Here is a 23,103-nt window from a genome sequence, read left to right on the forward strand (position 1 = left end):
TTTAACAAGGGTATCAAGTGGAAGATTCAGAACAGTATGGTTTGCAGAAGCAAAGTAGATACTGCTCTGTATAAATCAAATACACCGTGGTGTGATGGTCCATTTCAAAAGCCACAATGTAGGAAAGCAAGGACCACAAATAAGTAGAATTGTGAGGGTGTGAATTTGAAATTATCTCTGTTACACAGAAGATATTTCTGGGGAACATTGAGTTTTCAATAAACCAACCAAAACTTCACACTTCAGTTTGCACTTTCTGTTTTTATTCTATGGGAATCTGCTTTTTCTGCCTTGCCAAGAAATTCTTGTCTTTCTCCTTAAAGGTTTGTTCTACTTCCCTCTGTCTTTTTAATGAACTTTGTAGTGGGAGAGTGCTCTGCCCTGGTACAGGAATCCTGAGAATACAGAGAAAAGTTGTGTCACTTAAAAGGGAATAGAGGAGGTTAGCTTACATCATCAGAGGCCTTGTTACTTTATATTCAAAAAGAAATGTGCTCTAAGCACCTATTATTAGCCTTTCTTCAACCATGCTTCCAACTTCCAAATGTAGGAACTCTCTTATAGAAGGTTGTCTCTAAGGATTTTGAGGGAAGTGATTTTTTTTGGTGCAAGTGTTGTTTCATATAATAAATTTACAATGGCAGTGAATAGATACAAGATGGTTAAACAACAGAATAAATCCCCTCCTCCATTTTATGAATACACTTAATTTCTGCTTACTTTCTCCAAAGTGTAACGTGCCAGGACAAATCCTGAAATCTGTCTCACTCAAGTTTGTTGTGGACAAAATACTAGTTGAAGTTATTGAGAGCATGACTCAAGGGAAAACTTAAAATCTGGGAATTGTAGTGCATACCCCTTAAAACAAATAAGGAGTTTCACACAGGGAAATAGGAACTTCTCAAAAACTTCTAAGATCCCACTCTAAGCAGAAACTTCTGAAATTTGAGTACTTGAGTCTCATAGAAGGAAAACTCAACACAGCTCATGGAATATCTCAGTGTCAAGAGTACAATGCATTGCAGAATTTAGTCTCTCAACTTTTATTTTCGAAACTGTACAAATAGAGTTTAGCTCTTACTATAAAAATGTTTGAGTTTGCCACATTCAATACATAAAGCCAAAAAATGAGGCTGACAATTTTCTGTCACTTTTTCTACTTTTGAGCATGTCCGTGGGACCTCGGTTTTAAGTTAAAGATGTAAGGCTTAAGGAAAATTTGCATTTGGAAGAAACAATTTTTTTGCAATTTTCTGGCCCATTATTTCAAATGACTGGCCTATTGAAATTCTGACCACCAAGTCTATAAAAATATTAAAAATATAAGGAAAATATTATGCTTGTTACTTCTGCATCGAAGAAAATTTTGAGATGACAATTTCTTTTTTGGTTGAAAATGAAAGTAATGTACAATATACCTGAAGTTTTAAGACTAAAAATGTATTTCGGTTTTATAAGGACATGTGGATGTCTCAGAATGAATTCTACTAGGCCAGAATGGCTGAACTAATTTGAGTTATATTGTGTGAAGAGGTTGCCTGAAAGAACTTTTTCCCCCAAGCTTTCAGAAACTTTAGTGTATTTCAGAGCTCCTGAAGTAAATTTAAATGCAGGCTTTTAGATGACTTTCCACCTCAGAGATCTTCCACTATGACAAGAAACTAATTTCAGGAAAATTTTCTCTTTCTAATAAAGATTTTTTTTTTCCTCTTTCCAACTTCCCATTTCCTGTCAAGTCTGAAGTGTCTTGGATCCCCAACAAACACTACTCTGGGATTTACGGGCTGATGAAGTTGGTTCTGACTAAGACTCTACCTTCCAATCTTGAGCGAGTCATTGTCCTCGACACAGACATTACATTTGCCACTGACATTGCTGAGCTATGGGCCGTCTTTCACAAGTTCAAAGGTATTTTAATGATTTTTTTACTGTCCTTATTTGAGGGGTGGGGGGAGAATGATGAGGCAAGCAATACAGTGTGGGTGAAAGGGCTAGCTGAGGTTAAATATTTTCACTCTTTCAGTTTTTGGTGCTTGAATATAATTGCTCTCTTTGTGAGCTCTTTTCTCAATGATGTTCTGTATAGATTAATTGACAACACCGATATCTGTGTAGTTTGGTTTATTGGTCTGATTATTTGGAGCAGGTGAGAGCCTGACAATACAGTATATGATAAAGAATTATGGGCATGCTGTAGTTATGTACTGTTCAGTACCTCTTGGAAGAACTTGGGTTTTATTATTTTTTTAATTAATAAAACTTAATTATTACTTTCAATTTAACTGTTCCATTTAACCACTGAGAATGAATAAAGTTGGGATCATTCTTGAACCAGGGAGGAAAAAGAAGGGAGCAGAGTTACACATGTGAATAGAAATCAGTTGCTGTTTGGTCCTCTTAATAAGTTGATAAAGGGGTCTGGATTCTAAGCACCTAAAATAGTCTTCCCTACCTATTGCCACTTCCCACAGCTCCTTGAAAATGTATTTCATAGTCAGTCTAAGAAAGGACACTTTTAGAGTAACTCTATAAGGAGATGATTACAAAAAAGTTCCCCTACTACCCTGTCACAAAGCAGAGCACTTTGTAGCTAGCACACCGCTAAAACAATTTCATTCTCCCAGGTTCCAGTGTTGCCAGCTGTTCAGAGTCAGAGACATACCCTATTGTTCTCCTCTTGCTCTCAGCACATTTATTGCTGTGCTGGTAAGTGCAGAGACGTTCCAGCATCCTGATTTAAGGGTTTGCAACCCTACAAAAGTGTAGCCTTGATGTGTTTCATCAACTCTCTCAAAATCATCTCAATCAAAGTCAGCCTAAGCAAATGGGAGTATTTGTTTAGAGAAGCCAAAATACGCCACTCCATTAGGAGGGAGCCAGGAAAGAACATGTTTACTGTATTTATCCCCTGCTGAAATCCACAAGGCTTTTCTCAGCGCCCAGCTCCAGGGCAGGACCTATTATCTTCAGCTCTGCGTCAAGGACTGCATTCTAGTGCTTCTTCATGCATTTGTTTCCATTCCCTTCTATGGATACATTGATGTCTTTTCAGCAAGCCAGAAGCAGTCACCTTTTTGCTTAATTTAATTATTCGCAAGCTTGTTTCATTAAGGAATATACAATTTTTCCTCCTCTTCAGGTATTGTTCAGACCTCTTCATGCAGCCTTTCCCTCCACTGAACCTTGAGTTTCATGTAAACAAACATACACCCTGACAACCATAAGTAACATAAATGTATGCATAGGAAGTAAAGCTGTGCTATTGTACTGTCTCACTGTGTGCAGCTGTCCCATTAATAGCGATATTTGACTGACTATGGTGTAATAGTGTGTCATAGCAGGAAAAGAAATGTGGATAAACACAACTTGGGCATAGAGGACCGCATGGTCAAAGAGAGCAAAATCTGAATTGAGACAATGAGGAGGATTGTCTCCTTGTTTATAATTTCTGTCATATTTTAATGAAGATCCCTTGCTTTTTTACGGGGGGGTATAAAACCAAGCATAAAGACTGCTTGTAAAAAGAGGAACATGGAGCAGAGGCAGATGTAAGATGGAAAGAAAATACAGGCAGAAAATATGGAAATATGGAGAAGAATAATTAATGGAAGTAAAACGTGTGTGCAAATCAATCTCCATAGGGTTAGGCAAGAATGTTTGTCTGATTAGAGCTGTGAAAAGCTCTGACTTACACATGGAGACAGAATTCCTGTACTGCTGTCCTCATAACATACATAGCACAACTCCCAAATGGATGGTTTTGTGAGTTGTCATGTGTGTCTTTTTAATTCCAGCTGACCACCTGCTTCTCCACAGTTTTTTAATCCTGGCAATAAATTGGTCAGTGTCTACATCTGCTCATCTCCCAGGCAGTTGTGCACAAACAGTGAGTAGATGAGACAATGCCATAGCTCCAGGTGTTGAGCTGGGGTGGGAGAAGATTTTGGATCCTAAATGCTCTGGAGGAGAGAGGAAGTGTCCAAGCACAGGCTTGTTCTCCAGCCCATCACAGGCTGCAGTTCCATTAGCAAAGGTGACCTCAATGATGGTGACATCAGAGTTGAGTGTTTAAGGGTAAGAATCAGAGGGAAAGCCAACAAAGCAAATACCATGGTGAGAGTCTATTGTTGGCCACGGGATGAGGAGGCAGAAGAAATATTCTGTAAGTAGCTGGGAAGTCTCACAGTTGCTAGCCCTTGTTCTTGTGCTGGGCTTGAACTTACCAGAGAGGTAAGGTGAACTTACTTAGCAGAGGTTTGCTGAAAATACAACACAGGGGAGAGGAAACAGTCCAGGATGTTCCTGGAGTGTGTGGAAGATTATTTCCTGACCCAGCTGGTGAGGGAGCCAGCCGGGGGCAGTGCCTGGCTGAATCTGTCAGCAAATCTTGCTAAACAGGGAGGTCCCAGTGGACTGGAGGTGAATAAATGTGATGCCCATTTACAGGAAGGGCCTGAAGGAGCATCTGTGGAATTGCAGGCCTGTTGGCCTGACCTTGGGGCCAGGGAAGATCATGGAGCAGGTCACCTTGAGTGCTGTCCTGCAGCATGTGCAGGACAACCAGGCCTGTCAGCGTGGGTTTGTGGAAGGCAGGTCCTTCTTGACCCACCTGATCTCCTTCAGTGATAAAGGTGGCTCTCCTTAGTGGATGAGGGAAAGGCTGTGCATGTTGTCTACCTAAACTTCAGTAAAGCCTTTGACATAGTTTCCCACAGCATTCTCACAGAAACTGGCTTCCCATGGCTTAGATGTGTTCTCTGGATAAAAAACTGGCTGGATGGCTGGGGCAAGAGAGTGGTGGTGAATGGAGCTAAATACATTTGTAAGCCAGTCACTGATGGTGTCTCCCAGGGCCCAGTATTGGGGCCAGTTTGATTTAATATCTTTGTCAATAATCTGGACAAGGGGATCGGGTTAACACCAAGTTGAGTGGGAGTGTTGATCTGTTGGAGGGCAGGAAATCTCTGGACAGGAAGGATCTGAACAGGCTGAGTCAATGGGCTAAGGTCAGTTCTGTGAGTTTCAACAAGGCAAAGTGCCACGTCCTGCACTCGGGTCACAACAACGCTATGCAGCACTACAGGTTTGGGGCCAAATGGCTGGAAAACTGTCCAGTGGGAAAGGATCTGTGGGTGCTGGTCAGCAGTAGCTGAACATGAGCCAGTGTGGGCCCAGGTGGCCAAGAAAGCCAATGGCATCCTGGCCTGTATCAGCAATGGTGTGGCCAGCAGGACCCAGGCAGGGATTGTCCCTCTGTTCTCAGCACTGGTGAGGCCACACATCAAGTCCCATGTTCATCTCTGGGCCTCTCTCTGCAAGAATGACATTGAGGTGCTGGAGCATGTCCAGAGAAGGGCAGCAGAAAATTTCTTAACAGAAAGGCTTGACAAGCATTGGAACACACTGCCCAGGAAGTTGTCACCATCCCTGGCTGCATTTAAAAGCTGTGTAGATGTGGCACATAGGGACAAGGTTTAATGGGGTGGACTTGGTAGTGTTACTTTGGTGGTAGGATGTAAAGGTCTTTCTCAACCTAAATGATTGTATTGTTCTATCATTCAATGGAAATGGAAGGAAGGGCAAGTAATTTGGAGAGATACCGATACTCTTTTACTGCTTTGTAGAAGTTTGGCTTAGTTCTGTGGTGAGTCTCAATTTTTCCTAAGTGTCTTTTTATTTCTCCTGCCTGCATTACAAAAGACTAAAAGATTGTCTCATGTCACGAGCCCCAAATATTCCTCCAAAGGACATTTTACTAAAGTAATGTTTTCATCTCTTCCTTGTTTCTCTTCCAGATGTCCCGGGTAAGTTTGTGAGGATTTCTTGGGGGCAGTCTAGAATGTTTGTTGAAATAATGCATAAACAAAAGTACAATAAAACTCCTATGAAGGGAAATGCTAGTCTCCAAAGGAACCTGTTGTTACACCCAGCCCCAGTTAGGAGGGCAGCTTTAGACCCACTGGGTCTCCTTCTAGAAATGTTCTAACAACCAGTTGCTGGCTAGAAGGCACCATTATAAACTTGCCTATGCCAGGATGCTTTTTGTGCAAATTAAACAATTTTTCACATCAGTGCAGGAAAGGCAAGAACTTCTGTCTCCAGGTTTCTGCAACATAACTGATGAGGCAGTCCAGCACAGCCTTTCCCAAATTGCAGCCACACATAGAGTGAAGGTGCTAGAGTCTGTGATTCTTTCTGGCCTGGGAAGACTTTTCTTCCCAGCAAAAACACTGATAAAGGGAGACCAGTAGCTCAGATTCCTTTTTTCTCAGACACCATGCTTGGAAGAAGCATTCAGGACTGTCTTGTAATTTAACCAGGTCTGATTTGCTGTGTAGAAGGGCCTACAGTATGTTTTAAACAGCACCTGCAATACCCAAAGTCCTTGTTCTGCAAAGGTTCTTATTCCAGTTATCTTAAGAGTTGCTGAAAAGATCAGACCCTTACATAGTAATTTAATATTTCAGGTGGTAAAGGTTCTCAATTCACTCTGTAGATGGAAAAAAGGCAGTAGGATTTCTTTGTAAATTATTGCTCTTCTGCCCTTTCCTGATAAGCTCTTTGCATATGCCCTTACAATAAGTGATCCAACTGTTCTGTAGTAGAGTGTAGAAATTTAAAAATCCCGTCTTTGAAGCAGCAACCTTAGGCTTTGGGAGAAATTCACACCTCTCTTTGGTAGCCTGAAACAGTGTCTCAACCAATATACCATTTAACAGTTTCTCTTAGGAGCCAGTGGGGGGGTTGTATAATTAATAATTGTTGTATATACAAACTTCAATCTCTATGCATAAATATGTCTTTGGGAACCCGTAACTTAAATTTCAAGAGTCATATTCAGCTTTTCAGCTGGGATTGGGGCATTTCTGCTTTAGCCTAATTCTCCATTGCTCTTATAGATAGGTAGAATGTTTTCTTTTAGGACTGAGATATACCTCCAAAATATTGACTTCAAAGGTTTGAGTCTGCAGCCAGTCTGATGAAGATAACCTGTCATGCATGTTTTCTGTGACTTAGTTGACACTGATTATGTCTCCTATTCATCTTTCACTAGATTTTGACAGTTCTAAACTTGAGAAAGTACCTAGCCTAAGGGCAAAAGTGTGGGACTGTGGACCGTGGTGTATTCTTGGATGAAGTGCTGCAGAGTGTTTCAGACAACAAGGATTAGTAACCAATATGTTTTTGTTGCAGAAACTGTGCAAATTCTTCTGAGAAAAAAAATTAGTCCCAAGCTATGTTCTGTGCCATCAATCTTAAAGTTCTTTTAAAGGCCACAACTGCTAAGTGTTTTATAATTCTTGCTCACCCAAACTTTTGGTCCTACAATGTGGGGGTTTTTTTTTCCAAGGTTCTGATTTTTCATTTTACTGGGTGTTAAATATGGATTCTCAGGATTGAATTTATTTGGGACCTGACTACAACAGCAATCATAGTTATATGTCTTACAAGTTGCAGTTTCAGTCTGGGTCACAGTCTCTGTGTGCTGGGTGCTCCACATGTAAGTAGCAAGAGACTCTCTTCCTGCTTTACGTTGTCAGGTGGCAATTCCTGTGTCTGCCTTGTTCCTTTAGGATATTGCTTTGCATGAGTCACAGCTGGGACTCACAAATGAGACCTGAATAATCCCTGCAGAGATCAGTGTTGAGGAGCGCTGTGTTAAATTGAATGCTACATCAAAGGGCATTATGATATTTCTAAGTACATGTCAAAACTCAGAGGCTTTATTGAACAGTGATGTCTTACTACTACTGCATGTTAGCCTCACAATCCAGCTAGCTGATACGATGAATATTTTAAGTACTTTTAAACAACAGAGACTGGGTAACACCCAACTAGTGCATTTCAAATAACTCTACTCATAAGTCACCCAGAGAATATAAGCTACCACTGGTGTTCATTTGTGCAAGTCTTCCCTGGAAAGGTGACCTCCATTAACCAAGCATACAAGAAGGAAAAATGGCAAACTTGATAGGAATACTGAGATTCACATGTTCATACTTTGCATGAATAAAAACATGCTATAGAAGCTGTTTGCTTTGTGTCAGAAGCTCAAATAATGATAAAAATCCATACTGACATCATAAATACCAGAAAAGGTCAGCAGTGATTTTGGTGCAGGATCAAGTGCCCAGAGCTGAAGGGGGACTGGCACATAGTCAATCCCAAACTTAAAATTTGCAAACACTCAGCATGTGGGTGCTTTGGCATATTGCTCTGCAAAAAGCCTGAGGTAACAGTCTAGGTTCGTACTATTTTTGCAGCTTCTTCAGGAAAAAGAGCAAACAAACAAACAAATAAAAAAGAGAAAAATCATAACCCTCACAAATTTAAGCATCTTGTGTAGGGATTTTAGCAATTATATTCCTACAAGAAACATTATACATAAAGTTGTAATGTTACGTGCATGCAGAACTTTTCATTTGTATGTGAATTTAGCATGCCAGAAAGTGAGATGCTGATGACACTGGTGAGAGGCAGGCAGAGTCAGCAGGTGCTGTATAAATTTTCCTGAATTTGGCTCTATCAGTGAAGTCCTGTTTTAATAAACTATACCTGTCATAGCCCTTGACTCTCCTGCAATGATTGTGCTTTTTATAGGTGTGCTGTTCTTGTGATGATGTAAAATACTCAGTTGTTGCCAAGATTAAAATTTAAAATTCATTGACACCTATGGCTCAAGGCAGGATTTGAGCCACAGAATTGATTCTGGGCAGGTTTTGTACTTAAGTCTGTCAGTTTACGCTGAGTAAATCATTAAAGCTTCCAGATGATTTTGAGACAGGATCTCTGTGGGCTGACACAATGTTCATGTTAAATCCTGCAGAGATTTTTCTGTTTCTTCTGGTCAGTAAAACACACTTTCTTTTCTTACTAATCAAGAGGAAGGCATTAGTAACATGCACCTGTGTATAAAAATCCATAGTATGAGTCAGTCTTTTTGTGATGGAAACAGGGTCATATTGTAGCAGAGTGCATTAATAAAATTGTCAGGCAGCTATTAAAACAGCTTAAAATTATCTGAATTTTTATAAGTGTCTAAAAAGGCCGAATGGCACTTGTCTTTGCTCATAAAAGAAACATCTGTTAGCTTCTGAAAGATTTGTGTAAGTATTTATCGGTTAGACTACAGTGCATAGCTCATCCTAGGGTTATTACACAAATGAAATACAGTTTCTCTTTGAAAAGGTCCCTGTGGAGGCTCTATCTGCTTAAGAATTTCTATTCTTGATTCTTATATTGTGTTGCATTCTTCTTTTTTGCTACAGAGTCTTTGAAGCTTCATTGATAAAGAATTCTATTATTTGGCTATAGCTGATAGAAATATTAAGGGGTGTTGTTATCCGGTGTCTCAATGCTGTCATCATCTGTGTGTGAAAGTATAGGAGAATACTGATTTATTTTGGTGAAGAGAGAAAGAAACTAAGGGGTTAGGATATTTGGGGGGAAAAGACAAGTTTCTAACTGTGATTGGGGGTTAATTTTGGTGACTGTAACTAGGAGGGGATCAGACAAAGAGGTGGGACTTGCTGATTCTGTGGGTCTCGGGAAAAACACTTCTCTCTCTCCACACTTGTCAGATGAGCTGAGTGGATAGAAGCTCTCCTTCTTTTTTCTTTTTTTTTCCCCCTCTAATTGCAGTTTGCTTTGCTGTGATATTCCTTTATTGAGAAGCCAGTATGTGAGGAGGTTGACCTCAGTAAATGGGCTCCAAGGGAGAGAGTTTATTATATGGATCAGCATGTGCACATTCTAGTTTATGGATTTTAATGTGACAAGGGACATAATCAGAAAATTCTGATTATGAATTGCTGCCAAAATAGAATGGCTGCAGTTTCTGAAACATCTGTAGTTCTATTTTAGCTGAATGGTTCTTTGTCTGTTTCTGCCATCAGGCAGAAATATTTAGAGGTGAAAGGTCAACCATGCATAGAAATAGGGTATAACTCATGGTGGGGTAAATTGTAAAATAAAATAAAAGATTTGAGTTCTTTATTTTTCCCTTCTGATTTCCAATGGATACCCTTTGGTCATGTTTTCAAACTTTTTCCCATGGGGCATAGGGATGTTTTAATTATAAATGAAAACTGATATTTTCTGTCCTCTTTTGATACCACAACTGGAGTTTTCAGAATAAAAGCTCTCCACATGCTACAAGATTTGTAATAAAATCTTGTTGGTAACACTGTAATTTTGAGGACTTCTTTTTACCTTCTCAACCTCAGTCCAGTGCTTTTTCCACATTATTGTTCTCCAGTCTTTGTTAACCTGCCACTCATTCTACAGCTGTCTTTTTGGCTTAGATGCTATGATGTATCAAACATCCAAACTAAACATTGTATGACTCACACAGTGTTAAAGCAAAAAAAACAGTTTCTCTTCTGAGCTCTTTCTTCAGGATTTAAAGAGACTTTAATTCTATTGATCTCCAGTACTCCAGCTGTGGAGAATGGACCCAGAACTTTTTTGAACTGCCTTGCAAATATTTATTAAGAGAAATCAGGGCAGAGCATGGCATCAAAGGAGCAAAGTGCATATCCCCATCTCCCTTGACTAGCAGAAGCTATGCCTCCTCAGAAGCTAGAAAATGCAGCTCCCACAGGGTGCAGACTTGGAAAAGGAGCATTTCTGCTTTGCATGTTTGTTATTGGCAGAGGAAAATGTATTTCTGGGAATGAGATGCCAGTAGGCTGTGCTAAAAGGAAAATATATGAGAACAAGGGGTGGGAAGAAACCAAGGAGGAAAATAATAACTTCCCCATCCAAACTAAAAAGGAGACATCAATCAGGAGTTGCTGTCCACCAATAAATGTTTTAGGTTGATTGCTTTCTCCTATAGTCTGTTCACATTCTTCTGCTTCCTTTCTGGTGCATTCAGTACCCCTGCCCTGTAAATTTACAACTTATTTAATTATATTTTGTTTAGAGTGCTATTAAAAAAAACCCAAACGTTATTGTTGGCCTGTCTTGTTGGGTGAAGCACACAAATTAAGCCCAAGTACTAATCTCTCTGGCCAGTCACTCTGCATTCCCTTGGTGACAGTAAAGCATGAGCTGGCAGTGAATATGGAGGGAGTAGCAGTCTGCCCACAAGTTATTAATGTGTAATGATAAGTAACTTCTGCATGTGGGAAAAAGCCAGGCAGAAGAGACACATGGGTCATTCACCTAACAAATGAAGTTTACTCTAGAGTTTGATAGTTGTATTAATAGGACTAAAGAAAGAATGGTATTTAATAGCTAGATTTCCCTGCCTAAGGCTCTCATTCTAATCACGTGCAATCTATCAAGCACATACACTTTTCACTGCTCTCTGTGACGTGCACTGTAATAACTTGATATTCTGTTTTCTCCCTCTCCAAACCAGGCACATTCTCTGAACCTACCTTGTTCTGCATTAGCAATCCATATTTTTAAGGACCTCAGGCCCCATTTCCAATTACAAAGCTCTCATTCAAGGTTTCACCTTTTTGGTTTCATGCTGCAAATTATGCCTGTAATATTGTCCTTGGCAGCGCATGAATTTACATAGGGTAAAGTGGTGTAGAGAATATCTCTCAGGTTCAAGCTGTAAGGTAGAACATATTGCCCAGAGGTCAATGGCATGATTATCCCATCAGCAGGGTGAGTGCATGGTATTGCTCTCTGCACAGCCAGGGAAGAGGGAAATGTGTGTACAAAATTAAACCAATTTATTACAGAACTGCCCTAAGACTGTGTACAAATGTACCGTGAGCAAAACCTGGGAACAGCTACATGAATTAGAAATCAGACATGTAAATGAGATCAGTAATCAGTCCAGTTTTGTGGGAAAAGTAGAATCTCCACATGCTTCTTTTTTCCAGTTAATCTAGAGAATCAGGGATGTTTGAATGCATTATTTTAATCCAAGCATGCTAAAAGGAAAAAAATTAGCTTGGTCTGTAATGGGCCATTTCACTCTGCATCTCTCAAGTGTCTTTATTTTACTTGAATTTGGAGATTGCTCCACTCCCTGTTCTTTGCAGTAATCTCTAGCTGTATTTAGCATGGGCCAAGCAGTTCAATTAAACAGAGGAGCATTACTCCCTGTGACTCCTAAATGTAAATATTTTTTGTCCTTTGACATACTGCTAACAACAAAAAGAATTCTGACCTAGTCCTACATGCGAACCAAAAGGTGATTGATAAACGTACAGTACAACTTGGGGACAACATTTTTTTTGTCCCCACAGCTTTTCTGTATTTGTATTTTATTTCCTGCATTTAGTCACTGTGAAATTCATAGTCCTGAAAATAATTTGGATCTTCAGTGCAAAATCCACAGTTGCAGTAAATTTTGCCCAAGTTCGTATCAGTAAAAGTGATGCACATTAGACATTTTCTGGTGAAAAGCAAGGCCAGTTTATTTTTCCTTTGCACTGCCTAAATATTTAAAAGGATCTCAAGATCTAAGCTGATGGTATTCCTGCTTTGATGTAACACAAACCCTGTGTCAGCTGCTTCTGGTGTGTGTGGTTCTGGGATTCATTCTGGAGCTGGGAATGAACATGTCAGCAGAACAGATCCTTGAAAACCATTAACTGCTGGCACAACAAAGTGAAATCCTGAAGCCACTTACATCTATGTTTGGGGATGCAGTGGTTTTTTCTTCTCTGCTTAAGGACTAGGAGAGCTGTCAAGTAAGTGCTGTTCTGACACACTGAGAGAATTTGTGTGGTGGGAACAGAGGTGGAGGTGGATAGCAAAGGAGGTGATACAGCGTTCAGTGATGCTGTTGACAAATGTGTCAGAGCATGAACCATCTGAGGATCTAGCACATGCTTACTGCTTCTGCTTCTGCCCTCCTGAGATGTGTGACTTGGAGCAGGACTGAAGCCCTACAGCAAAGTGAGCCATCATACTTTTTCTGTTTCAAAATTGTCCTTGGCTGACTCAATGCCACCACTCTTCTGTCATCAGCACTAAATGTCTGCCAGTTTATGTTCACAGCAACTTACTGAAATGCACATCGCCTCTGAAAGTGGCACAGGATCTCCTGAATTTCATTAATTCATTGCATTGTCTTCCTGCACATGTTCTGCTTAATAGACAGTAATACTTTTTCTTTCTGTGTGCATCAGGATATCATTATTGCAGGTGCAAAGTGGCTTCTCTAGGGCTTTGCCCACCTACTGCAGAGTAATATTGACGCCAATGTTTGACAGTATTTGGAGGTTAATGCTCATTCCCATACTACTAAGAAATAATGATCTGAATGTTGTCACACTGGTGTCCTGAAATCCTGAAAGAGTGCATCTCCTCTGATAAGAACTACCTTCATAAAACATGGGAGTGAACAGGATGCTGCTGACTTCTATCAGTAAAAAAGTCTAGTTCCTCTATTCCCTGATTTACATAAACATTCCTGCTTTACACTTACAGCTTATTTTCTTGACTAACTAAAAAAAAGATATGAATAGATGGAAGGGCAATCTTTAAATACGTTCTCCTTTTAACTCTAACCCCCTGTTATGGGTCACAAGTAAAAAGAGTTGGGTGACCTCAGCCAGGTCTGATGTGCGCGAGGGCTGATGTGCATAAGCAGGGCAGCAAAGTGATGCTCTTCTGGGGAATCAGTTTTGAGGCACCTCAACTTAGATTTAGAAAAGAATTTTCACACACGTGATCATTTAATTCTGTCAAATGTAGTAATCAGAAGTGAATATAATTTGGTAGATAAAGGAGAAAGCAATGTGGATATTGAATAGAGCAAGGATACTGAGCAGGAAGAAGGGATAGGAAAAGGGAGAGGTGACAACACATCCCAAGTTAGTCAAGATGGTATATCTTGAAATCTATGATTATTTAAGAACACCATATATCACAGTAAATTTCTGTGAAGCTATATAGAGGCAAGCACACATATCTACAATTTTTCTGCATTTTCTTGGCAGTGACATCTGACTATAAAAAAAAACACTTGCTGGGGAAATAATGAAGTACATGGTAACATTAAGGAGTTAACACAACATTTAATTCAATGTAATTTTGGCCTGTCCCTTCTACTATCCCCTCTTAACTGCAGTCAGCAATTAGTCTACTGTCACTACCACCACCTTTTTGTTTCTGTTGCTCTGTGGTGCCAGGGGTTTGTTCATGTACAAGCACCTCTAGTCACAGTTTTATTTAAGAGAGTGGTAAGATGCACACACCCATTGCCATGAAGCCAAGTGGTTTTTTATCTTCCTAAAGCATTTTAATCACACAACATTCAGTCTAGGTTTTGTGTGGGGAAGGAGGATTGAGAATTATTTATAAAATTGAGAAGAGACTCAGTGATCTCTGTTTCTGGGCTTTTTTTTTGCTTTGATTTTATGCTATTGCTTTTAAAGGTTTAGTTGCCATAACAACCCGAAGCAGTCCTGTATTACCATAGAAACGTGCTGTTGTGGGTGACAGTTTTTATGAGAATCCTTTTTTTTTCTTCACGTGATGTATTTAATACTGACCTTTTGCAGGTATATCACAATACACTACAGGGGTTTCAGAAAGTATCAGAATGACATAATAAGCAACAAAAATGAAGCATATGATTAAACCCAGGAAGAAATTCTGCTGTCATGGTTGACTGAGAACAGAAAAAGAGTAAAAACAAATTCCTGTTGCTTAACTTGGAGGTCAGAAGTATTGAGCTTAAAGCAGGGCTGGGTAATCAGTCCACATGAGTAAATACTCAAAAAACCCCTAACAAAACAGGAGTTAGGGCCTTAATTGTGTACCAGGGAATTAGTGTAAAAACAACTTGCCGTGATAGGTGTAGAAATGAAATTATGGAACTTCTTTAAAGTTCTCTGCATGGGGCCCCTCCATGACACTGTTGGGAGGCTGAAGTGAGAATTGCAGAATGAGGCAGCCTCTCACAAAGCTGAGAGGGATTCCTGCTGAGAGCTGGCTCCAGCTGCATACTGATAGCCTGCAAGCCTCGGGTGCTGGTTGGGACCTGGCAAGTCCCTAAATTGTTTGTGATCTCTCTGTATTGAGGACTTTTCCCGCTTCCTGTGTGATACCTTTAATGGCTGTGCTCTTCAGAGCCTCTTGGCTTCAAAAAGAATAGTAATGGAGCTTTTCCTTCCACTAATCTGCATCTCCATCTAGTCATTGTGTAACTCTCTGGAGTAGTGGACCACTGGAGCCTATCAGCTCTCCTAAGGTGTGATGGATTTCTGGGCGTCTTTGCTATCAAACTTCAAATTGAAGTTACAGACCCATTGCAGACCATATACATACCCCAGCAAACAGAGTGCACAGTACACTGTTGCAGGTTCATAGCCTTATGACAAGCCACACAACTTATTTGGAAAGAGGATAGAGAAGCATAGTCAGACAGCTGTGGAGATTGTTATTGATCACTATTTTTACAGGGAGGCACAGGTCTATCAGTTTCCTGTAATCATTTGCATCAATGATGAAAAATTTTTTTACTCCTGATATGCATGTTTGAAAGAACAGAAAAGCTTCCAGCTAGATCTTGCAAGAATTCCCCTTGCCAAGGTCAAGGAGACAGCAGGAATTGCTTTACTGTTATGCTTTATGGTTTCTGACCCCTCTGTAAGCCTAGACAAGTCTGCTATTACTTCCTCTTATTTGACCCTCAATTCTCCAGGCCTCCTCTCTGAATTACTCAGCCCTGGGAGTAGTTGGAAGGAAGATATTCTGCCTGCTTTCTGAATGCCTCCCTCTAACATGTTCGGAGAAATGACGCTCTAGAATGCTTCTTACCCTTCATTTTCATTGTATTAGAAAGACCCTCCCTGATCTTGAAGTTTCCAGATGAGATGTCTTCCATCTAATCTAAACAGGATTTACTGGACGTGATTTCCTCCTAATTCTTCTTCAAATCCTTTTTCCAGTCAAAAATTTTCAATTTAATAAATCAAAGCTTAAATGTTGTAAATACTTGTTTCTCCTATTCCTTCATCTCATTATAACATTGATGTTGACTTCTACTCTATGAAAAAAATGTTGCCAGACTTCAGAGGGACTTCTGTACTACCTTGAAATTAGTACCTGTTTCAGTTAAATTACTGAATACTGACCACCATGCAATTCAATTTCTACTCTTTTTTTTTCCCCTTCACTTGTTTGAGATTGCTCTGTGAGATAAAATTAGGTAAAGAAGCAAGATTGCAGTGTCAGGAATCATGTTAGGGGGAATCTAGCTCTGATCTGGAATATGTACCTGTGCAGAAGGAGAATTTGGAGAGGTTTCCTTTTAAAGTGAAACAAAGGTAAGGAGGAGCTGCAGGTTGCAGTATGCTCTTTGCAAACCCTATAACAAAGCAGATTTGGCTTAACCCACAGGATTCCCCTGGGACTGTCAGGATATTGGCAATGCAGAATGTACAATCAGCATCACCTTGCCCTAGCCAGTACAGTTAGTACCACGTAAGCATGGGCAGCAAAAATGACTCTTAAATATCAGTATGTTTCAGTAACAAGAGTTCTTCATGTGCTTCAGAGCTGTTTTGTCATTGAAGGTGTGACACCAGTGTTTGAGCTGCCTTGTTTTTCACCTTTCTTATGGTTTACAACCTGTTTTATGTCTTCCCATCAGCATGTGTTTTTAACAGAGCACTGAGGTCCATCTGCAGTTTCTTGCTGGAACACACTCTCTGAAATGGCGGGGCACACTTCTCCAGAGAGCCAGTTCTGTACTTACCCCAAAAGATAGAAAACCTTTCCCCAAAAGGTAGAAAATTATGAGGTGCCGACTTACTGATGAAGGTCACTGTTTAGTGGTACAATAAATAAAAGACTAGAGATGGAAATGCCATAGCTACCTAGCACTAAGTGGTATCTGGTATAAAGTCAGTGATTAATTTTTGTTCTAAAATACTAATTGATTAACTATTGTGAGAAGCCTTACCATGGGCCAGGTACCATCTGTCTTTTCACTGTAAGCCTAAAGTCAGCCCAAGCTCCAAATCATGTTCTGGCTAATGCAATAGAAATGTCTTCTGTGCCCACATTTGACTGTGTATGAGCTTTGTTCTGCTGGGTGATTCAGTCCTGAACAGGATCTGTGTACTGATGAGCATGGAGCCAGGGCTGGAGTGAGGCCTGGACTAACTTGGTTGGAATATATTGTCCTAAGGTACCTTGCTCTGGCTTTCACACTGAAGGCAGATGGGAATGCAAATTTCTTACAATGAAGTTTGGAAGGCAGATTCTAAAGTAGAAGAAATTTGATTTTCATTATCCCAAGATGTGATTAGTCTTAATTTATCCCTTGGTAGAAGAGGAAGATGTTTAATAATTTCTCTAACAATATGTGAGGTTTCCAGGTTGTCAAAATTAAGAACTAAAGATTAGGTTAGTAATCTCTGGAAAGTGTGTTGAGACCTGGAGAGCACCTTTCATTATTTTTGTCCCCTTGTGACCAAAGCTTGAAAAATCGGTGATAAACTCTGAAGGAAGTGGCAACTAGAGTTGAAAGCAGAGATAGGAGAGCTGTAATTTAAAGCTGAAGGCTTTTTGAGGGAGAAAAAATAAAAATCATGCTTACATGTCCACTTCTTCAAAAATGCACTGGTGATATGCTTCTTTAGATATCCAAAATAGCTAATACTTTTTGTTCCTCTCTCCAGAGACTGCCTCTGTCTGGGCTAGCTGTCAGGCAAAACATGAGCTTGTTCCAAGGAGCTTTGTAGCTCTGCTGTCTTGTTCATAGTCCATTGTGAAAGGGCAAAGAGGAGGCAGACTCCTTCAGATGAGTCAGGATAAAGAACTGTCACAAGTGTTTTATTAGCTTGAAAGCTTGAAGCACCCTTACCAATTCCAATGCCCATTTCCAGCCCTGCAAGTGGGATTAGTATGCAATGTATTGAAATCAATGTATTGAAATCAACCTAATCCAGCTTCTGTCATGAGTGAAATTGTTAACAATTAGTACTAATGACACTTGAGAAGGCAGACAGGTGTAGTTGCATCACAGTTTTCCCTTATAGGCTTTAGAATATGTACAGACTGAAACAAGCTATTTAGTTATATGTTGTGGTTGTATTTCTAGTGCTGTTGGTGAGGAGGTATATTGAGATAGCAGGGTGTTGCAACTATTTTGCCTCAGATCTCACCAAAATATTGCAGTGACTGTGTAGAATTAATGTATTAAAAACACAGTTTTTTTCCTTCAGGGGATCTTGCAAGAATGTGGTGCATTTTCCACTTAAAAAACCAGTTACTAATGGAGATCTCAAGGGAGACATTGATGTTTAGGCCAAGGTCTTTGTCTTATTTGCCATAGCCTGAATCTAGAGCAGTTTCATTACTTTCATTTAAGCTGTCCTTTGATTAATATTGGGGAAAATTAGTTGAGAATCCAGCTTTTAATTAGAAACAATGCATGTGTGGGATATACAGTGGGGTTTTTTCCTAAGGCAAGAGACGTCAGTGTCCAGCAGAGGTCTCCTAGAAGTACTCATACCATCTATGCTCAACAGATTAATTTTCCTGAAAAATAAAAATGCATGAAATTGTGTTACAAAGCAATAAAAAAACGAAGGAACTGTAATTTTGGAAACTGTGAAATGTGAATAAATTTGTTGATTGTGAAAGAAAAGTTGTGATAGCTTTCATATAGCTTGGAATAGCTTGGGATTTGTGTACTTACATCTGAGCTGTAGTTTAAGGATCTCCCGTTTTTATTCCACACACTATAGCCCATGTTAGAGTGGCACAGTCCTGTTCCTGAAATGCCATTGCATCTGTCAGTGGCAGGTTAATAATTACTCATTTGCAAGCTGGTGTGATTTCATGTGAAGAATCACAAGGTGATTTAGCAATGGAGTGCAGGGGAAACAGTTGAATTTGTCTGAGTGTACAGCTCTGTTACAAAGGCATTTTAGAAATCTGGCGCTACACAGATGTGGTGTGGCTGTCTGCTGTCAGCAAGGACCAGCACTTTTTCTTTCCACATTACTTTCCACATTAGAAGTTCAGTCAAGACTCAGCATTAGAGGCAGAAGGGTCTAACTTGAGCAGGGGCTGAGTGCCAGGCAGCCTCACAAGTGAAACAAGAACCAAGCATTTCCCGTCTTTCAGTTCCTGTGAAAAGCACAGCAGATCATAGCTCTCTGTTGTCTAATACACTGCTTTCCACCCATTTTCACCTCATTCAGTATTTCTCTCTGGGTTTCTATTCCTCAGGCTTATTAACTTGTAATTTTGCATGATGATTTTTTTTCTAATTTCCCCATCTGCACTGTTGTCCCTGTATAACAGGTCTCTGTGTAACATTTCTGGTCTGGTGATGTCTGCAAGAGCTCTCGATGTAATGGCATTTACACTGGTAATCAGGGTGCTTTTTACCCCACTTTCAGGGCTGTTAACATTTAATTGGTCAGCCTGAGCTGTAGAGAGTAGAGGCATTTTAACAGCCTGGTGTATCACAGGTCAGATGAGGAGGAGCATGTATGGCATCAGCACACACTTTTTGTTGCTGTGAAATAACTACAGGGTTCTGTTTCTATTTAATATGGCGTTCTTCCCTTCCCTCTCTTTTTATTTTTGGGCTTAATCCTCTCTTTAAAATTTTCCAAAGTCATGGGTTTTTATTTTCATAGCCAGTTCAGCCGTTCCATTATGAATGCTTCTCCTTTTAGGCTGAGTGTCAGTGGAAAGGATGTATCTGACCCACCTCCACTGCTCACTAAGTCAGCTGCCTTTGAAGTACATGTAATAAACTTTCTCTGATGGTAAAAAGAAAAGCCTCATTAGTTCCAGCCCATATTTGGGATGCACCTCTAATCCACATTTATTCTACTTAGTTCTTTTAAGTGTTTAATTATTAATACAACTTACATGACTCATGCAGTCTTATACTGGCAAGATACTTTCCTGCATTTTCCCATCCCCTTTAACATTTTCACTTCCTCACTCAAAACCTGGGTCACATTTACCTGAGGGCATGTGAAACATCTGGCAAAAGACCATAGCAAAAGAAACCCATGTGCAGTAGGTTGTGATGGCTGAACAGGGCAGTAAATCCCTCCTACCAGATTCTCAGGCAGAGAAAGGTGACAGAGCTCCACAAACAGGCAGCTGCTTGTGAGCAGATACTGTGTCCATGGAACACTGACAGGTCTCCTGAAGAGGTCATGGTGCAGCAAAACCCAAACAAAGACTAGATGTCCAGGACGCAGTAATTCTGAAGCTCACTGCCATCTGTTTAAATGTTTAAGCATGCTGAAATATTTAGCGTGGCTTGGACTCCTTTGTTGACCAGTCTCATTTAATCTGCACTGTGTATGCAGGTAACAGGGAGGCTCCTTGAAAGTTTGGAATAATTGTCTTCATAGCAGTTTATATGGTGTTGGGGCTTAGGTTTTGTGACCAAAACAGTGCAGACAGCACACTCATGTTGTGGCTTTTCCTGAGCTGTGGTTGCACAGCATCAAGGCTTTCCCCAGTTCCCACTCTGCCCCACAGGGCCTGCTTTGGTGGGCACTGAACAGGGTGGAAAAGGACATGACCTGACAGGTGACTCTCACTAACAAAAGAGTTACTATTCCATGGTGTTCAGCATCATGCTCTTCTAAAAGGGAAGAGAGGCAGCTTTAGGGGCCTAGACATTTTTTTATTAGGATCTGGCTGGGCATCACTTACCCACAGGAGGGACCTTGGCATCACTTGTTTTGCTTTGTTTCCCTCCCTTCCCTCTTCTTCTGCTTCATTTATTAAATGATTTCCTGTTGGTTTTGTTTTTTGGGTTTTTTTTCAATCTGGACCCCCAATTATTCTTGCTTTTATTCTTCCTTTCCTCCTCCCCAGTCCCACTGAGGGAGAGGAGAAGTGAGTGATAGACTGCATGGTGCTTTTTTGCCTGCTGGTGTTAACACAAAACACAGGTACAAGAAGTGCTGCCAGTTAGCTCTCAGTATGGGACCAGTATCTCTTCATCTCTATTGTATCCTGGTGAGCTGCATGAACATTTGATGGCTACCAAAGTGATATCACTTTTGTGGCAAAACCCTGGCACTGAAAAATAGGCAGATAGCTGTGCCAAAGAAAGTAAAGGCATCATCATAGCCTTCTGCACACAGGAGAAAAATCACCTGTGTAAGAAGGGATATGTGAACCTGAAATACTGACTTTGAGAGGTTAATTCCTGAAACCTGCTGTAAATGGAATTGTCTACTATGGTAAAATCTCAAAGATCAGGAGACCTATTTAAAAATGATGATGTCAAGAAAAAAGAAAGTATCCACTTATTTTTTGTTGCCTGATTCATTGATATTACACTTCCTTGCTTTTCATAGCAGTCATAGGAGCAAAAGGCTTACTCTTTAAAAAAAGCAGTAGTCACCAACTTTTTCCTGTTACTAGATAGTTCTAGAATATGCAATACTAATAAACACCCCCAAGGTAATTTCGGGACTTCTGGTGCCTAACCCTGCAGAGGAAGGAAGATACTGTACTGTAGAAATATAATTAATTGTCGGAAATTAATTTCTTCAATGCTTAGGAGTGTTTCCAACCCCTGCCACAAAGCACAGTGTGTTCAAGAAATTTCACAGTAGGGACATTTTGAGCCCTCTAAACCCATTTCCATTTGGCAGGAGCAGTAGGTTCTGCACATCTTAAAATATTAGGCAACATTATAAACAAATAACAGGTGTCAGGGGTTTATTAACATATGAAAGTATGTTAATAATCTACTTTTAATTGGTAGTGCTCCAGAATCTTACCTGAAATACATGTTATCAAAATAGAAGCTGTCATTTTAATATACAGGAATTAAGTGATAACATATCAAATCCATGCTTCTGTGAACAGAATGAGCTCAAAACAGTGTAGCAGATATCTGGCATAATCAAGCCTCTGCGGCAGTGTTTTTGAAAGCTCTTGTTCTGTATTTAACATGTCTTTCCCATTTTTTAGCATTCTCTAGTAAAACCCATCCACCAATGTCGACAACTGATGTCTCTGCTCATTTGAAAGTCTTTTATAATGGTAAACCTTGGTGTTCAGCATGACCATGATGAGGTGAAGCTAAAGGAAAATACTCAGCCTCCTAGCAAGCAGTTTGTGGATTGAAATCCTCCACTAGGATTAAACTTGAAACCCATTCTGTTGGGCCCCTTCTGTTTTGACATCGTGTCTGTTCCAATTAGTTACTAGAGTCTTTTTGAGGGTGTCTTCTGTCTCTGCTGTCCAAGGAGACAACTTCTGCTGGAACCACCTTTTCCAACCTGCTTCTGGAGTCAAAAGAAGCCAAAAATGCATGCACCACTTGGAAGCTACGATGCAGAGGCATGTGGCCTCAGGAGGGTTAAATAGCCAATGTTCAGCAGTAGCTCTTCTTCACCTGGCAGTTGCCTAGCAGGTAACCTGTTAACTTTTTCTGGAAAGGACTTGGAAAACTACTGGAAAAGCTTGACATGTACAAATAAGAAGTAGTGCAAAGGGGGCATCTATTTTTTTCAGTATTTTCTTTAAAAAGTTACCTGCTATGCTTTTAAACTGGTATGATCAGCACTGGGTCTGGGCCCCTAGGTAGATAACACCTCTTACTCTGTCAAATCCCTAAATAAAGACCCCTTGCAAGGGAGAAGGAGACAATTTGGCCAGTTTTTCAGAAGTACTGTTACTAAAATTTGTGTGAGCTGTGGGTGTTTTGGCTCTTTTGAGAATCCAGGCTCTCTGGAGAGCATTCACACTCTTTTTTTCATAGCAGGTCTCTTATTTTTATTCTCTATTCTCTCGCTGTCTTTTCCCAACAATGTCACCCTCACAGGTCATGTGCACCTGAGGAAGAGGAGGAAGGGCTGAAGGTTTAAGGCAACTCCCTTTCCCAGACACTAGAATTGGATAGAAAGAAGCCTTCCATTACTGACCTGCCAAATCTGTAGCTCCTGATTCAAGACTGGATTGTGCTATGATTAATGAAACATGTTTAGTAGTCTCATTTGAGCTTTTAATGGTCTGTTATCTGCATTATAGCTTTAGCATACCCTTCATTATGATTGATAGCCTGTTTGGGAGTAAGAAGCAGGGTAGAGGGCTGCTTTGGGGTGTGCACACTGAATAGAGAAAAGGGAAAATAGCTTGGGTAGTGTTTGAAGTGTCGTGATAATCCTTTAG

The 23,103-nt window shown here is 40.2% G+C and overlaps 1 protein-coding gene across 5 annotated transcripts in view; it reads left to right on the forward strand.

Annotated features, from left to right (window-relative positions):
* Positions 1–23,103, forward strand: part of LARGE1 (LARGE xylosyl- and glucuronyltransferase 1) — a 278,352-nt gene that overhangs the window by 166,821 nt on the left and 88,428 nt on the right. For all 5 annotated transcript variants that reach the window (XM_064420387.1, XM_064420390.1, XM_064420389.1 and 2 more), the window contains one exon: positions 1,737–1,908. In XM_064420387.1, the coding sequence (XP_064276457.1) occupies positions 1,737–1,908 (172 nt within the window). The remainder of the gene's footprint in view (positions 1–1,736; positions 1,909–23,103) is intronic.

Source organism: Passer domesticus, chromosome 5 (assembly GCF_036417665.1).
Source record: "Passer domesticus isolate bPasDom1 chromosome 5, bPasDom1.hap1, whole genome shotgun sequence".
NCBI lineage: Eukaryota > Metazoa > Chordata > Aves > Passeriformes > Passeridae > Passer > Passer domesticus.